The 18,800-nt window shown below is 38.7% G+C and overlaps 2 protein-coding genes across 8 annotated transcripts in view; one reads left to right on the top strand and one right to left on the bottom strand.

Annotated features, from left to right (window-relative positions):
- The window catches only part of LOC139766238 (zinc finger protein DPF3-like), a 107,961-nt gene extending 101,251 nt beyond the window's left edge, over nt 1–6,710 (bottom strand). For all 7 annotated transcript variants that reach the window (XM_071694581.1, XM_071694582.1, XM_071694584.1 and 4 more), the window contains exons 1-2: nt 6,572–6,710; nt 1,723–1,832 (exon numbers count right to left, since the gene is read on the bottom strand). In XM_071694581.1, the coding sequence (XP_071550682.1) occupies nt 1,723–1,832; nt 6,572–6,621 (160 nt within the window). In that variant the 5' untranslated portion in view covers nt 6,622–6,710. The remainder of the gene's footprint in view (nt 1–1,722; nt 1,833–6,571) is intronic.
- Nucleotides 6,711–7,005: 295 nt separating this feature from the next.
- LOC139766235 (mitotic checkpoint serine/threonine-protein kinase BUB1-like) overlaps nt 7,006–18,800 on the top strand; it is a 66,785-nt gene continuing 54,990 nt past the window's right edge. Inside the window, exons 1-5 of the mRNA XM_071694575.1 lie at nt 7,006–7,135; nt 10,355–10,513; nt 12,673–12,889; nt 14,127–14,323; nt 15,985–16,213. Of these exons, the coding sequence (XP_071550676.1) occupies nt 10,374–10,513; nt 12,673–12,889; nt 14,127–14,323; nt 15,985–16,213 (783 nt within the window). The 5' untranslated portion in view covers nt 7,006–7,135; nt 10,355–10,373. The remainder of the gene's footprint in view (nt 7,136–10,354; nt 10,514–12,672; nt 12,890–14,126; nt 14,324–15,984; nt 16,214–18,800) is intronic.

Genomic DNA, 18,800 nt, shown 5'->3' with positions numbered 1-18,800 from the left:
AGTCTGATATTTGCCAGAAGACACTTTGTCTCCTTTACTATTCTCCTAATAAGGGACTCTGGTAAGTAATTAGGGACGACACTAAATCCTAGGTCCTTCTCACACACAGAATCCAGAAACTTATTTCTTTCACTTTATCTTTTCCTTATTACTTTACAAATGCTTTGGTTGAATTTCATTATGTCTTCAGGTCCCCTTGTAAGCTCAGGTAATTCTCTTCATTTTTCACTTCCCTAATGACTTCTGCATAATCTGCAAACATATTCAGATGGGAATCCATACCTTCAGGCAAGTCATTCTCTCAGGCCAAGAACAGCAACAGTCCTAAAACAGAACACTTAGGCATAACACTGATGATCTCCATTTGAAAAAGGCTCCTCTTACATCTGTCCTTTGTTCCCATCCACTACCAATAAGATAATCTATTCAACGAAGGAGTTGTTCCCTTAGTCCTGCTTCTTGATCAAGCTCTCATGAGGCAATGTGCCAAATGCTTTCGGGCAGTCTAGATATAAACAATCTACCTAGCTTTCCCTTTTATCTAAGATGGAGCTCACTCTCTCATAAAAATCAAAGATGTTCATTATACATGACCTCCTTTCCCTAGAACATGCCCCTCACTTAGATAATTCCTCCTCTGTGGAAAGTCATCCATTTGATTTCTGATACTCAACTCTTCTAGTAACTTACTCAAAAGTCATAAAGGAGACTGGTCTGTAGATAAGCACCTCTTCCCAGTCTCCTAATGGATGGGTAATGACCTTTCAACTTTTCCACTCCCTTGGCACTTTGCCTCTTTCCAGCTCCATCTTCAAAAGTATTTCAAGAGGTCTGTCTAGTGTATCAGCAAATATCTTCAGCACAATGGTAAAATTTCATTAGGAACATGAGCCCTGTATGATTCAAGGCCTTTTTGTACTGTTTACATCTTTACCAGACATCTCAGTTTTTCTAAGCCTCCTCCCCATCCCATGACACTAGTGATGGGACTACTGTGTCTTTCACAGTGAAAACAATTTTGAGCTCATTATTCAGTTCCTCACATATCCTTATATCATCCTCAACAATTTTTCCCTCTGAACTGTTTAATCTTATAATCTGATAATCCATTCTCTACACACTTACTCCTTTCCTGTCCAGCACTAGCTTCAAAAACCTGCACAAACTTCACAAAGAGAAACATAATCACCACACTTCTTGATCAGTGGTCCTAACCATGTAAGTACCCATATTCCAGTGAGTAAAAATGAAAGATGTTAAATGATTTAGTCCCCAGCTATCAGATGACTGGGACTGTGACAAAACCTCAAGAGATGACCACCAACAGAATTTCTCAAGAGACCTTCCAAGTTGCTTAAAACAAATTCAAAACCATACACAAGTATATGGCCTGGCCAAAAGGGCATCTGACAAAGAAAAGGAAGTCTCGATATGCTTGATGGACTTGGGGATCCAGAGAAGTCTGTAATTAGATGTGCATAGCTTGTGTGCCCTGAAAGCTTGCAGGACAAAGACTTCAACACCAGGTGGTGATGCTGGTGATGCGATTAGATGGGAATATATTTGGTGCAAGATGCTTAGCAAAGGGTGAAAAGTATAATTTCACCAGAAGGCAGGGGATCCGAGGCTTCTAACCCTTGGAAATTATGGAAAATCTCTCACTACTCATAGGACAAACTGACCCCAAGAAAATGCTAATTTACCAATAACAAATCAACATACCTGTCTGGCCATCAATGTATGGTTGACGATATATTCTGTCTTTGCGGATTCTCACATTAAATTTGGCAGAATTCTGCATAAGTTCCTTGTACCCAGTATCATTTACAAAGCTGAAAGGCAAACATACATGATTCAGTAACCTCCTCAACTGTTCATATTTTGTAACAGTAAAAAAGTAATTGAAGATGCGAAGAAGCTCAAAGATTCTCTACCATTCAGTGGGGGGCAGTATGCATTTTTTCTTTGCAAGTATTCATGCACAAAAGAGGAAAAGCCATCAAAGATTGACAGATAAAAGTCAAAGTAGTCTGAAGTACTATCTAGTGATAGTAATTCAAGAACTGATTCCTGGTGGTTTTACTTGCTCTTCTTATTCATAATGGAGCATAAAATGTGTAATCTAATGTTCCTACTCAATATCAACACTATCAAAGTTGAAGAATTATCAAAGGGATAAGAAACTGGACCTGATGATAATAATATAGGATGGAGACTTTTATGTCCATTTTCACTGAAAGACAGGAAAAAGGAATAGATTATGGCAGTAGATACAACATCAAAGGAAAGAAAAATGAATCAACCAATGAAAAAAGACGGTTCCCAAGACTAACCAACTGCTTAATGTCTCCAGTTTAATATCTATACAAGCTCAATGAAGCTCTAGATGGATTTTTACGAAGAGTTTCGTGCTTCAATTTCAACGTTACATGCAGAGTCTGAGCAGTGGCCATGGTAGCAATGTGCAAAAAATTCAGCCCAAATTAAGTCATCCTCCAGTCATGTCAATACAGCACACTTTTGCTGGTTTTCTAAAAAGGAAACTGAGTAGCTTCTAGCTACATTTAGAGGACCAGGGAGATGATTTTGAATTATCTGACACTGGGTCATGCAGTGAGTGATTTTATGGACACTCCTCCAACACTGAAAGTTGACCAATAATTATTCAATTTCTAATTATATAAAGGTAATTACAAAGATATACAGGGGAAGGTTTTCTAATTGCTCTTCCCAAATCTGATGCTCTGTACATGCCTCTACCCTCTTAATCACCACCCTACCATACAACTTGCCAAGTACACTCAACAAACTCATACATCTATAGTTTGAATACTCACCTCTATCCCTTTGGCCTTTATACAATGACACTTTATGTGCATTTTGCCAATCTCTGGCACCTCACCATTATCCTTACATACACTTAAAATCTTAACCAACAAATCAAGAACTCTGTTTCAGTCACCCCCTTTCCAGATAAATTCACCTTCAATACCATCCACTCCAGCCACCTTGCCAAATTTCATCTCATGCAAGGCTTTCAACACCTTTTCTCTCTTCAACAAACCACTCTCCATGACACACTCACTTTGCATTCAACCCCCAAACAAACACCATACATCTGTTACCCAATCATCAAACACATTCAACATTCCTTTAAAATATTTACTCCATCTCCCCCTCACTACATCACTACCTGTTACCACTTCTTTTGTTTCCTTCACTGATGTCCCTATTTGTTCACTTGTTGTTTTGCACATTATCAACCTCCTTCCAAAATATCTTATTCTTCTTTGGGTTCACTGATACTTGCTCACCCCAACTCTCATTTGTCCTCTTTTTCAACCCCTGCACCTTCCTCTTGACCTCCTCCCGCTTTCTCTTATTTCTCCTCCAATCATTTACACTTTCCTTGTAAGTACTGCCCAAAGGCCTCTCTTCCCTCTTTCTCTCGGAACTTTACTTCATTCCACTTTCATTACCCTTCCTAATCTGCCCACCTCACACCTTTCACATGCCTCAAGTGTCTCTTGCACTGCTTCACTATATACCTCCCATTCCTCATGCTTCATTTACTTTCATCTTTTACCATTGAACACTCAATCTCTCCAGGTGTTTCTTCAAACAAGTTTCTTTTCCAAGCTTACTTACACTTGCCACTCTCTTTCCTCTTTTCTAAAAACCTCTACAACTCTTTATCCTCGCTTTCACAAGATAATGATCAGATGACAAACAAATTGCCCCTCTCAGCACATTTAGACCCAAAAGTCTCCCTTTTACATATTTGCTTACACTCTCTCACACACATGCAACTCCTACTTCAGCTGCAGTGCTACTCCTGCCCACTCACCAACCCTTAACTTTACTCCTAAGACATTTCTAAACCATTCCACCTGCTTTACCCTGGAGTTTTGTTTCACTCAAAGACAGAACATCAAAGTTTCTTCTCAGAAATGTACAACTTATCTCTCCTATCTTCTTACCCTGTTACATCCACGCATATTTACACACCCAAGTCTGAGCCTATGGGAAGGATGAGCAATCCCTGCTTGGCTCCTTCTTCTGTTCCACCTTTTAGAAATAGAAATACAAGAAGGGGGTACTGAGATTTTTAAAAGCACAGAGGTAGTAATGAGGGGGCATCATTAATTACGTGACTTGACATCTGACCTTCCTCTCTTTACATTGTGTGTGGACAGGGTTATCCTGGTGGATATTTCTTATCAATTACTTTATTAACAGTTTGTCACATTCAAAATGACCAAATGACATATTTACATTATGATCAAATGTGCAAGAGATCAAACATGATTCAATCATATTTCTTTCACTGAAACAATTTGATTTAGCTGTGGTCTTAGCTTGTTCCCAGTCAATACTGTGATCAAAGGCAGCTCTATGTTGAAATAAGCCATTACTCTGTTGGGCTATCCTAACACTATACTGATGTTGTGAGATCCTAGTCTCCAAATCTTTCCCCGATTGTCCAATATATAAAATTATATATATAAAATTATTATTTGATGGGCTATTTTTGATATGGGCTTTCTTGATGGTGTTGTCATATTTGAAAACTACATGTACATTAAGTTTTTCAAGAATGTTAACACATTCAAGAAAATTCTCATGGAAGAGAAGAAACAAGGGTCTCTTTAGTAAATTTCACGTTTAGACTTATCTTTTTTTTTCGCCACTATAGAAATGCTTCCTTGCTGTATTCTGACAGTGGTTAAGTATATTTTTTGGGTATCTTAGTTTCTGTCCAATTTACCAAATAATGTTCAGTTCATCTAAAAATTCAGGATCTGAAATCCTATATGCTCTCAAGTACATATGAAAACCAATCTTTCTAACATTATGATGATTTGAATAATAGTGAACACAAGACAGTATATTTGTAGGTTTTCTGTAAACCTTAGTTTTCAAGATACCTTTATCCCTGATGACCTCTACATCCAAAATGGGTAACTCATCATTCAACTTCATGAGTAAATTTTATGGAGGGAGCTGATGAGTTCAACTTATACAGAAAGTCCTCAATGGGTAGATTATTAGGCCAAAAGCAAAGTATGTCATCTACATGTTGGAGCCAAACTATGTTTTGTTCCTTTATAACGTTTAGCAAATGGCTTTCAAAATACTCCATGTAACTATTCGCTAACACAGATTGTGTGCAGATAATTGATCTTTTGTGTTTATGGGCATACAGCATACACAATTCAGTATGGCCACAGGTAATCCCCTCTCCCATGTTGGCAAATATTTACATGGAGTATTTTGAAAGCCATTTGCTGAACACTTTGGTTAAAGATATACAGAGCCGAAATGTTTCTAGATTCATCAAAATCTAACACTGTTAGAAACATATTCATTATACAATAATCTAGTTCCTACATCTTTAAAACTTCAGAGGTCCCTTGTCTACAACCATTGAGAGTATGCACATTTAGACTAATGTATACCATTCAACCAACCACTGCACAAAGTTCTGAGTATAAAAGGTACCATCAAAAGTTCATTTATGCATTGGGTACATGTGAAATGGTCCTGGGATACATATAGCCCAGACAGCTTTTTGTGCAGTGAGGCTGGCTGGATGCTTTGTAGGAATATGGTAGTTCAGCCTCAGTAATGACATACTACCATTGTATTATTACATCACAATTTCATACTTCATTTCTTAGCACTTTTAGAGCATAAGCATGTTGTTTTCTAACTACATCTTGCTTAATTTTAATTCTAGTTTTCTTATAGGACTTAAGGTACATATCTCACGGGTCACTGCCCCATAAGCCCTGTACTTTGGCAACCATAGTCTCCAGGAATTTAACCCGAGTGTTTGGCAAGGGTCCTCTGGATGACACAAAACGATCAACTGTACCTAAGAAAACCTAACCCAAATTCATGCAGGGGCCAAGATTTACTAAATTTACTTTACTCACGGGTGGTGCTGCACCTAAAATCCCACCCTCTATATCAAGTCTACGGAGTATGTGGATTGCAATAGTATCACTAACATTAGAATCTACCAATAGAACGCGTGCATCCATTTTCGTAAATAGTATCAAAAATTAGTCTGCAAATCTGATAAACGTTTAGGGTAAAAACCAAACATTGTATCTTCTTTATGTATACTTGGGTGGCGATTGGATACAGGTGAGGTGGCTTTGAAAATTTTACCAAGAGGCGACCGACAAGGTAAATCCTGCTCAGGGTTATTATAAGTGGAAATGTCAGTAGGGGCTGGTGTCCGGTACTCACTGAAGCCAATGTGTGAAAAGGACCAGATAATTAAATGATCTGAACAAGCTTATGCCTATATTAATGGATCACAATCATAAAACCAATGCCTTGACGATCAAATAAGTAATTGGTAGCAAGTGAAAACTCTTTTTTAAGAGATGGAATGGCAGGCACTAAGCACTTACTTCCTTTTTAAGCCACTTAAGGACGTATGAAGTGAGAACAATCAAACATCTTCAAACCATTAACCAGCCCCTACCTATAATGGAACTTTCATACCTTGGAAGATCTTGTCATTTTTACCACCTAACAATCGAAATGCTAAACTTACTTTAATATTTTTTCTAGGGTTGTGTTTTCAACTGTTGCAACTGCCATCATTACTTTCTTCTCCAAGTGACTAGTTTTAAGTGATAAGGTAATAGTGACAACAGTCAAAGTGAGTTCATCTTTTGTTTACGCTCCAGCCACTGACGCTCCGATACCAACGTTCAACAATGAATTAATTCCATCACATACTCATTTTATTACGGAATCGGGGTGAAAGTGATACAGAAAAATTATATTAAGATGTGCATGAAATAAATTAAGCAGTAAATTTTATAAAATATTTCAAAGAGGAAGAAGAGTAGATAACACTATGAAGATATTTCCATCATATAGTTTTATGAATTATCCATACAATAAATTTCAATCATTTACATTATGGAGCAATAAAAACCCATAACAATATATTGTAAGCTAACAATAATTCTATCCCTGGACTGCGCATGCGCCGCTAACCACCCGCGGTTCCGCAACAAGTTTTAAACTTTGTTTAAAGCTTAACCTGTGGTCGATGGACATTACGCTGTGCTATTTTTATGGATTCTTAGCCTCAGATCGTCTTAGCATTGTAAGTAAATTTCACTTTTATTTCAATTAGAGATTTGTGAGTGTTTTTTTCTCTGTCACGATCGCCGTATATGTCTCGAGTAAAGAAAATTGAAGCACACAAGCTTGAGAGTGAAGGTTACGGGTAGCACAGAGTTTTAGAGTTCGTTTTTTTGACCAAATATGTATATTATAGTATTCATCTTTACTATTTCTCTGAGGATAGAAGTTATAGTTCATACAAATGCATATCTCCAATTTGGTCTCATTATACAGTCGAAATAATCGATGGCACAATGAACAGCAGATCAAGAAGAGTAACCAAAATTACAGTTGAAGTAGATGCGAAATGGAATCATGATTAAAAATCTAATAACAAATAGCATAGAAATTGGTTACATATGATCGAATTATAAATAGATACAGTACTCGGTTTTGCAACCTTATTCTTTTACTGTAAAAAAATACTCGCGGTAGGGTATTTTGTATGATATATTTAGGAACATAATCAGTCCTCTAGTCTCACATTGAGAAATACACACCGGTTACAAGCAAACATAAGTATATTATTAATGAACAAGTATTTAAGTCTAACTTATTAGGTCCAGAAAAAGATAAGTTTTCGAGGTCATCTTACTTTAAGATATGAGATGTGTGAGTTGTGGGGTTAAGAAGACCCTTGAAGACTTCACCAAGTGAAACGATTTTACTCTTTGGTTTCGATTTTTTTTATTATACTAAACTTTTTTCAACCATTTCATTCGAACAAAATTTAGGCAATATAGATGGCATACATCGTTTTGGTATTATACCTGGGTGCATCTTGAGGTTTTCATACCATTTTGAAGGATGGAATTAATGTGGTTGTGTTTAGGGTAACTTTTTTTTTTTAACAGTGGTTGGTTAATTTGCCAATGTTCTGGCACTTTGATCAAATGACATTATGCAGATAGTTTATTTCGTCTTTTTTTGTACTTGATCGCCATAACCCATTGCCAGAGGTATACCAGGAATAGGAGAAAGGCCATATAGGCACACATCCATTTTTGTCAAGCGTAATGCAACAAAACCACAGCTCCCAATCCACAAACAGGACCCATAGACCTTTCCATGGTTTACCCCCAGACACTTCACATGCCCTGAATCAGTGCACTGATAGCACATCGACCCCTGTGTACAACACTGTTCCAATTCACTCTGTACTTACCCACCTTTTTCTCCTGCATGTTCAGGTCCTGATCGTTCAAAATTTTTTCACTCCAACTTTCCATCTCCAATTCGGTCTCCTTGTTCCCTCCACTTCTGACACACATTCTCTTTGTCAACCTTTCCTCAAATGTCCAAACCATTTTAGTACACTCTCTTCAGCTTTCTGCACCACTCTTTTTGTTACCACATATCTCTGTTACCCTTTCATTACTTTCTCAATAAAACTACCTCACACCACATATTGTCCTCAAACATTTCATTTCCAACACATCCACCTTCTACATAACAATACCTATGGCCTATGCCTTACATCCATATAATATTGTTGGGGCCAAAATACCTTAAAACATACTCACAGATAACGATCTCTCGTTCCACACATTCTCCAGGGCTCTCAAAACCTTCGACCCCTTATCCACTCTATGACTCACTTACACATCCATGGTTCCAATCACTGCTATGTCCACTCCCATGTGTCTACACAACTCATGTCTGCCAATTTTTTTCAATTAAACCTCATACTCCAACTTATCTGTCCCTCAACCTTGCTTTTATTCACATTTACTTTCAACTTCCTCCTTTTATACACTCTTCCAAACTGTCAGCAATTTCTGAAGTTTTTCACTCGAATGTGCCACCAGTGCTGTATTGCATCATCAGCAATCAACAACTGACTCACTTCCCAGGCCTTTCACCGTACACACTGCATACTTGCCCCTCTCTTCAAGACTGTTGCACTTACCTTCCTCACCACCCGATCTATAAACATCACACACCCCTGCCACAGAGCACCCCTCACCTGAAACCATTTGTTCTCCTTTCTTCCTACTTGGACACATGCTTCTCACCCTTTAAAAAAACTTTTCACTGCTTCTAGCAGCTATCTTCCCACACTGTATATTCTTAAGACCTTCCACAATGCATCTCTATCAACACTACCATATACTTTCTCCGGACTCAGAAATGCCACATACAAATTATGTTTCGTTAAGTAATTCTCGCCCACATTCCTTAAAGCAAACACCTGATTCACACATGCTCTGCCACTTCTGAAACCAAACTGTCTCTCCCCAGTCTGATGCTCGTGCATGTCTTCACCCCTCTCAATCAGTACCCTTCCATACAACTTACCAGATACACTCAACAAACCTATGCCTCTGTGGTTTGAACACTCACCTTTATCCCACCTTGCCTTTACACAATGGCACTATACAAACATTCTGCCAATCCTCAGGCATCTCACCATGATTCATACATACGGAGAAAATCCTAATAAACCAATCAATAACACAGTCACCCCTTTCTTAATAAACTCAACTGTAATACCATCCACCTCCTTGTCACATTTTATCTTAGGTAAGGCTTTCACTACTTCTTCTCTCTTCAAACCACTCTCCATGACACAGTCACTTCACATACTATACCACCCCAAACACCCTACATGTGCTAACTTTCATCAAATGTTCAACAGTCCTTCAATATACTCACTGCATCTCACTTCATCACTACCTGTTACCACTTCCCCTTAAGCCCTCTTCACAAATGTTTCTGTTTTTCTCTTGTTTTTTGCACATTATTACCCTCTTTCCAAAACGTGTTATTCTCCATAAAGTTTACTGATACTTGTTCACACCAACTCACATTTGCCTCTTTTTTAGCCCCTGCACCTTCCTCTTGACCTCCTCCCACTTTTTCATGCATCCCCCTAATCATTTGCACTCCTTCCCTGTAGATACCACCAAAATACCTCACTTTTCTCTCTTAATTGCAACTTTACTTCTTCATTCCACTACTCAGTAACCTTTTTAATCTGCCAATCTCCCACCTTTCACTTGGCACATGCATCTCTCACACATGCCACTGCTGCTTCCCTAAATAACTCCCATTCCTCACTCACTCCCCTTGCTTCATTTATTCTCATCTTTTGCCCTTCTGCACTGTCTCTTGATATTTCTTCAAATAAGTCTTTTCCAAGCTCACTTATTCTCACCACTCTCTTCTTTAGATTCGTTACATTGTATTTCTTTTGCAGGATGTGATTAATTAAAAAAATGGATAAATGTGAAGAAGCAGAAAATCGCTGGGAGCTGAGTAAGGAAAATATTCAGCCTCTGAAGCAGGGAAGGAAGGCTTCCACTCTGTCTGTGGCCCTTGAGGACAGTGCCTTCCACAAACTGAATGCTATTAGACAGTGAGTATACTAAATCATTAAGTATTGTCCTGTCACATTTTCCCATAAAGACAATTACTTTTACTTACTTTTCATTGGAAATCTTGTTTACATGTGAAAGATTCCTCTTCTCTGAGCAGTTATGTCGAGTTCACAGGATTCACTCACTTCTATGTTGTATTGCTCACACATTTGGGCCACCTGTTGCTTTCAGTGCTTATATGACAGAGTTGAATGGAAAGCAATCCAATGTATAAACTCTTCCTTTCTAACTTAAAATTTTGTCCCGCTTTCTGAATATGCTGCTGGTCTGTCTTTCTCATGTATTGATATTACTCCTGAGAGCTGGCAGCTTGTGTGCCTCCATAATTAGCTAGACAGTGCAGTGCTATTATTATCTCGCATGTTTACTCTGAGGCTATTGACATTGGGAGTTGCCCATTGTGGTATCTGTTTCTTTATACCACCAAGGTGTGAAACACCTTAACTTCAAATGCTTTCACTAATAACTGCACTCTACCTCTCTTTTAAAGGTAAGTTTATTCCGTACTTGAAAATTTGGTAGTATGAGTGATGTATGGATGCAAGGCATGGACTATATACGAGGATGTGCATTGGATGGTGGATGTGTTGGAAATAAAATATGTGAGAACAAAATATGGTGTGAGGTGATTTGATAAAGGTAAACAATAAAAGGGTAAGAGAAAGGTGTAGTAATAAGAAAAGTGTGGTTGAAAGAGCTGAAGAGGGTGTGCTGAAATGGTTTGGAAATATGGAGATATTGACAAAGAGGATATATGTCAGAAATGGAGGGGACAAGGAGAAAGGGGAGATCAAATTGGAGATGGAAGGATGAAATGAAAAAGACTTTGAGTGCTTGGGGCCTGAACATGCAGGGGAGGGTGAAAGGCATACACAGGACTGAGTGAAATGAAGTGATGTGGTTTACAAGAAGAGATATGCTGTAGATGGACTGATGCAAGGCATGTAAAACAGCGGGGGAAACCATGGAAAGGTCTATGGGGCTTGGTTGTGGGTAAGGGGTGGTGGTTTTACTGCATTACACATGACAGAGAATGGATATGAATGACTGAGGCTTTTCATTGTCAGTGCCTGGTGGTACCTTGCAAATGCAGGAGACGGCAAACAAGTGTGAAGAAAAAGCTAAGACAACTAGACTGTGGAGTAGACACCTTTCTTCATTGCACAATGGTGAAATAGGAATTCCCCCATGAAAGAGGTCAGGAGAGATGTCCAGATTCAGTTTCTTTCAAAACTTAAACGGGAAAGCAACCCATACAGTTACCTTAATATCTTTTCAGTTACAGATTATTTCAGATAATCTCTTGTCACATATGTCCCTATATACACGAACGTTTGACACTATGTTGCCCAGAAACATGGGGCTCTTCATCATACCCACATTATCTGGTGTTTTACATGACAACACCTAACTCACTTAACTAGTTCTTCATAACTCTGGATTTTCCTGCAGTGAGCTCTACATATTATCCCTTGCCCCTGCCTTATGGTAAAATCTCATCATAAGTAGTCTTCCATAAGCAATGTGTCAAAGACTAATTGAAACCGAGAAATTCCAATTTGTTTAGCCTATTAGGGTCCATGTTAGATAAAGGAAATTGTGACCACTTTTTTATAAGAAAAAATTGTCTAGAGATTCGAGGATGACTGTTACGGTGTGTTGGAAGTAGGAAATGAAAAACATAAAAGACCCTGTTGAGAAGAACAATAAAGTGTAGTACCTTCGATACTGTGGTAGGCTACAAACATCAATATAATTAACAAGAGAAATGGCACACAAAAAGACACTGCTTTTTTGCAGTAGTGCTTCCATAGATTGGTACTGATTCCCTTACAGCATTTTTGTGTAAGTGAAATAAAATTTGGAATATTCGTTCTTTAATATTTTCATAGAATAATCATCATTCCATATATCTATACACATTGACCCATTAAACACTTTTCTCCATATCCTATTTTCATTTGCCCTTTACTCTTACATCTGATCCAAGAGGAGAAATTAAGTGTCCTTCTGATTGATTATGAGACCATTTAAATGTAAGTATAACAGTAGTATCTGTAATGTAAAATATCTTGAGTTTCCATTGACTAAGATGTCTGTTGATACTGTTATTCATTTCATTTTATTTTGGTTTCAGCAAATTTGAAGAGGAACTTCGCACATACTCAGGAAATGATCCTTTGGACGTATGGTATCGTTATGCTCTCTGGGTTGAGCAGAACTATCCTAAAGGAGGCAAGGAAGGAAACCTAATGAAATTAATTGAAAAATGTGTAACAGCCATTCACAATAATATTGAAACAAATGAAAAATACAGAAATGATTCCCGTATCTTGGATCTGTGGATAAAATATGTGAGTTTATACTTGCAGTTGGGGTTTATGGACATGTCTAAAGTATCAGTATCAGGTTTTATATTTATTGCATGGTATATACTTTATCAGGTTTTATATTCAGTGCATGGTATATACTTCTTTTTGCATCAACAATGTAAATATGAGAGCACTGTGTATGGTATTTAGGAAACCCCCAGTGTTCTACAAGAACTAATTACCTGTTTCAACTTCAAAGGGAGGAGGTTTTACATTCATAGATGCCTCATTTTTTCCCCTCAACACAGCTCCCTTAATTCTGGTGTTGTCACTGTTGCTGTCCTCTGAACCTTCCTAATTAGCTCTTTGTGCTAAACATATACATAACGAAATGACCTGATAAGCACTAAACAAACACACTCGTAATTCACTCATAACAACCACCCCTCCAGACATATAACCATCAGAAACCACAGTCCCAAAACACTCACAAATTGCACATCTCTGTCTGCACTCTGGGTACCATGCATCCATACAGTACTACAACCACTGATTCAAACATTGACATTTCCTGTGACTTACTGCAATATATTCCAACTAAGTTGTGCTTTCAATATAATTCAGTTTTACTGCATGTTACTGTCACTACTAAGGCATTCCTATATTGGCATATAAACTTGATATACTAGTTATGTTGTGGTATTTCATTGAATGTGTTACATTATATATTGGAAAAAATGCACCATCAACCTGTCAATATGTCCTTCATACTGATTCACTAATGGAAAAGATATATTTCATGGAAGGGCAAAAATAGTTCAAGCATGATGTTCTGAATTTTCAGAGGCCTGAACATGTCTGAATGTGTAATATGAGCACAAGACAGAATGAACAGGTGAGATTTGTTATACTGGGGACAATATTCTGTTAGTGGGCTGATCTAGGACATATGAAGTGGTTTGGGGAAACCATGGAAAGGTCTGTGGGCCCTGGCTATGGTTTTGGTGCATTATACATCACAGCATGAGAGTGGATTTTAGGAAGTGAATGCCATTTCCTCAACTGTTTGTGGTACTAACACAGTGAACGGTGATCAGGCATCATCAAATGCATACAATAGTAAAACTAGATGAAGTTGTCCAAGGTATTAAAAGTCACATGAATGACTGCCATTCATAAAATATGTGTCATTCTGTATGTTTCTTTTATTTTATGGATAGTTAAATTATGTTGGAGTTTTGGCTTCTCTAGCAGTGTTTTGACTACATAAATTTTTCAGGCAAATTTGTTTCCAAATCCTCTGGAGATTTACCAAACATTAGAGGCCAAAGGACTGTTCACAGCTGTTGCAGAATTCTACATCAACTGGTCTTGGGAGATGGAAAAGATAGGAAACTTCAAAAGAGCTGATGCTATTTATCAGACAGGTCTGCAGCTTGGAGCAAAACCATTGAATACTCTTGAAGAAGCTCACAAGTAAGAACATATGAAATCGTTTTTCATTAATACAATTTATATGTGTCTATAGTGATATAGGAGAGAGAATACTTCCCACAATTTCCCTCTGTGTTGTACAAGGGAACTAAAAGGTGGGGGGGGGGGCTGGAAATCCTTCCCTCCTGTTTTACTTTACCAAAAGAAGGAACGGAAAAAAAGAGCCAAGAGAGGATTTTCCTGCTAAGGCTCGTTTGTCTGTTCTTGATGCTACCTCACTAAACGTAGGAAATGGTGAATATGAATGGAAAAAATATGTACGTATATTTTTATCCCCATACATATTCGCCATTTCCCGCATCAGCAAGGTATCATCAAGAACAAATGACTGGGCCTTACAGGAAAAAAATCCTCACTTGGCCTCTTTCTCTTTATTCTTTCTCCCTTATCCCCAGGGAGACCGAATTGGGGTGGAAGGATGGAGTGAAAAAGATTTTGAGCTATTGGGACCTGAACATGCAGGAAAGTGAAAGGTGTGCAAAGAATAGAGTGAACTGGAACGACGTGGTATACGGGGGTTGACGTGCTGTCAGTGGACTGAACCAGGGCATGTGGAACGTCTGGGGTAAGCCATGAAAAGGTCTGTGGGGCCTTGATGTGGATAGGGAGCAGTGGTTTTGGTACATTACACATGATATCTAGAGACTGAGGATAGGGAGATGTCGTTTTGATGCATTACACATGATAGCTAGAGACTGAGTGTAAACAAATGTGGCCTTTTTTGTTTGTTTTCCTGGCACTAACTTGCTGAAGAGGGGGTAGCAATGCTGTTTCCTGTGGGGCAGGGTAGCACCAGGAATGGATGAAAGCAAGCAAGTATGAATATGTGCATGTGTATATATATGTATATGTCTGTGTTTATGTATGTATATGTTGATAGGTATATGTATGTATATGTGCGTGTATATGTGGGCCCTGGATGTGGATAGGGAGCTGTGGTTTCAGTGCATTACACATGACAGCTAGAGACTGAGAGTAAATGAATGTGGTTTTTTGTCTTTTCCTGGCACTACCTCACTGACGCAGGGGGTGGCAATGCTGTTTCCTGTGTGGCGAGGTGGCGTCAGGAATGTGTAATCCACATCTAGGGCCCCATACCTTTCTATGTTTATACAGGAAATTTTCCCTTATGCATTCTGAAAACTTGTGTCTCCATGGCTCCCTGTCACTATGAGAATTTAAAATTCCCCAGTTTTCTTTTCATAATAGAAGTTCCACTGTTATCAGTACTTTAACAATGAAAAGTGCATTTTTTTTATATTTATATATATATGTTCTTCATCACTAAAATTATTTAGAGATTCATGTGGCATTACATCTTTGTACTATGGTGCCACATAGGCTTGGACAGGTTGCAGTATGTTTGCTGAGTTCTGTGAATGAGCATATGCAGACTTCATGCGTTTTATAATGGTTGAATTGAGTGAAACCTGAAGTGATACACCTTATTTTAGGAAGTAGAGTAGTTATTTTAACTACCATCTAGTGATAGCTATCAGATGCTCACTAGGCTTAGCTTACAGTAATGGTTTCCTGTCCTTTAGATCCTGTATTTTCTAGACTTTCTAAAATGTTAGAGATTTTACTTTTCAAATTGAGATAAATTTGCTTTTTCTTGTTATTTCTATATATTTTATTTCTAGAAAGTTCCAGATTCGAATAGCAAGGTTAACTTTAGAGGGAGGATTTGCTGACCAAGAATCAAGTATTTCAGAACCACAACGAACAGCCTTAACGTCCCTTAAGCCTCAGGGTCCTAAAAGTCGTGTTATTAATGAACGTGTAGGATCTTGTGTACTTGGGCCTGCAGGACAAATTCAACAAAATCAGCCAACAAAGAATTCTAATGGTCCTTCATTTTCAATATTCCAGGTAAAAGAGTTATATCTTTCCGTTTGAATATATCTGTTACAAGGTCCTTCAGTGTCTTCCTACCAGCAACATCAAATGTTTCATTGCCTTGCTGTATACCTGTATAGCAGATTTCAAAGGGAGATAATTTCATGTTAATTTTGAATACATGTTTTCTCAAACATCATTAATGATTGGAGTGATATGGTATACAGGGAACACTTTGCTATCAATGGGGTGAACCAAAAGATATGAAGCAGTTGGAGAAACAATGGCAAGGACTGTGGGGCCTCATTGTGGATAGGCAGCAATGGTTTCAATGCATTATGCATGACAGCTAGTGAGTAGATGTACATGAATGAGGCCATTTCTTCATCTGTTCCTGGCACAACTTCACTGATTTAAGAAATGGTGAATTATTTATTTATTTATTAATTTTGCTTTGTTGCTGTCTCCCATGTTAGCAAGGTAGCGCAAGGAAACAGACGAAAGAATGGCCCAACCCACCCACATACACATGTATATACATACACGTCCACACACACAAATATACATACCTATACATCTCAATGCACACACACACACACATATATATATATATATATATATATACACACACAGACATATACATATATACACATGTACATAATTCATTCTTTCTGCCTTTATTTATTCCCATCGCCACACATGGAATAACAGCCCCTTCCCCCCTCATGTGTGCGAGGTAGCGCTAGGAAAAGACAACAAAGGCCCCATTCGTTCACACTCAGTCTCTAGCTGTCATGTAATAATGCACCAAAACCACAGCTCCCTTTCCACATCCAGGCCCCACAGAACTTTCCATGGTTTACCCCGGACACTTCACATGCCCTGGTTCAATCCACTGACAGCACGTCAACCCCGGTATACCACATCGTTCCAATTCACTCTATTCTTTGCACGCCTTTCACCCTCCTGCATGTTCAGGCCCCGATCACTCAAAATCTTTTTCACTCCATCTTTCCACCTCCAATTTGGTCTCCCACTTCTCCTCGTTCCCTCCACCTCTGACACATATATCCTCTTTGTCAATCTTTCCTCACTCATTCTCTCCATGTGACCAAACCATTTCAAAACACCCTCTTCTGCTCTTTCAACCACACTCTTTTTATTTCCACACATCTCTCTTACCCTTACATTACTTACTCGATCAAACCACCTCACACCACATATTGTCCTCAAACATCTCATTTCCAGCACATCCACCCTCCTACGCACAACTCTATCCACAGCCCACGCCTCGCAACCCTACAACATTGTTGGAACCACTATTCCTTCAAACATACCCATTTTTGCTTTCCGAGATAATGTTCTTGACTTCCAAACATTCTTCAAGGCTCCCAGAATTTTTGCCCCCTCCCCCACCCTATGATTCACGTCCGCTTCCATGGTTCCATCCGCTGCCAGATCCACTCCCAGATATGTAAAACACTTTACTTCCAGTTTTTCTCCATTTAAACTTACCTCCCAATTGACTTGACCCTCAACCCTACTGTACCTAATAACCTTGCTCTTATTCACATTTACTCTTAACTTTCTTCTTTCACACACTTTACCAAACTCAGTCACCAGCTTCTGCAGTTTCTCACATGAATCAGCCTCCAGCGCTGTATCATCAGTGAACAACAACTGACTCACTTCCCATCTCTCATCCACAACAGACTGCATACTTGCCCCTCTTTCCAAAACTCTTGCATTCACCTCCCTAACAACCCCATCCATAAACAAATTACACAACCATGGAGACATCACACACTCCTGCCACAAACCTACATTCACTGAGAACCAATCACTTTCCTCTCTTCCTACACATACACATGCCTTACATCCTCGATAAAAACTTTTCACTGCTTCTAACAACTTGCCTCCCACACCATATATTCTTAATACCTTCCACAGAGCATCTCTATCAACTCTATCATATGCCTTCTCCAGATCCATAAATGCTACATACAAATCCATTTGCTTTTCTAAGTATTTCTCACATACATTCTTCAAAGCAAACACCTGATCCACACATCCTCTACCACCTCTGAAACCACACTGCTCTTCCCCAATCTGATGCTCTGTACATGCCTTCACCCTCTCAATCAATACCCTCCCATGTAATTTACCAGGAATACTCAACAAACTTATACCTCTGTAATTTGAGCACTCACTCTTATCCCCTTTGCCTTTGTACAATGGCACTATGCAAGCATTCCGTCAATCCTCAGGCACCTCACCATGAATCATACATACATTAAATAACCTTACCAACCAGTCAACAATACAGTCACCCCCTTTTTTAATAAATTCCACTGCAATACCATCCAAACCTGCTGCCTTGCCAGTTTTCATCTTCCGCAAAGCTTTTACTACCTCTTCTCTGTTTACCAAATCATTTTCCCTAACCCTCTCACTCTGCACACCACCTCGACCAAAACACCCTATATCTGCCACTCTATCATCAAACACATTCAACAAACCTTCAAAATACTCACTCCATCTCCTCACATCACCACTACTTGTTATCACCTCACCATTAGCCCCCTTCACTGAAGTTTCCATTTGCTCCCTTGTCTTACGC

Source organism: Panulirus ornatus, chromosome 57 (assembly GCF_036320965.1).
Source record: "Panulirus ornatus isolate Po-2019 chromosome 57, ASM3632096v1, whole genome shotgun sequence".
Classification (NCBI taxonomy): domain Eukaryota; kingdom Metazoa; phylum Arthropoda; class Malacostraca; order Decapoda; family Palinuridae; genus Panulirus; species Panulirus ornatus.
The sequence above is the reverse complement of the archived record's forward strand: the minus strand, read 5'-3'. Positions and strand labels throughout refer to the sequence as shown.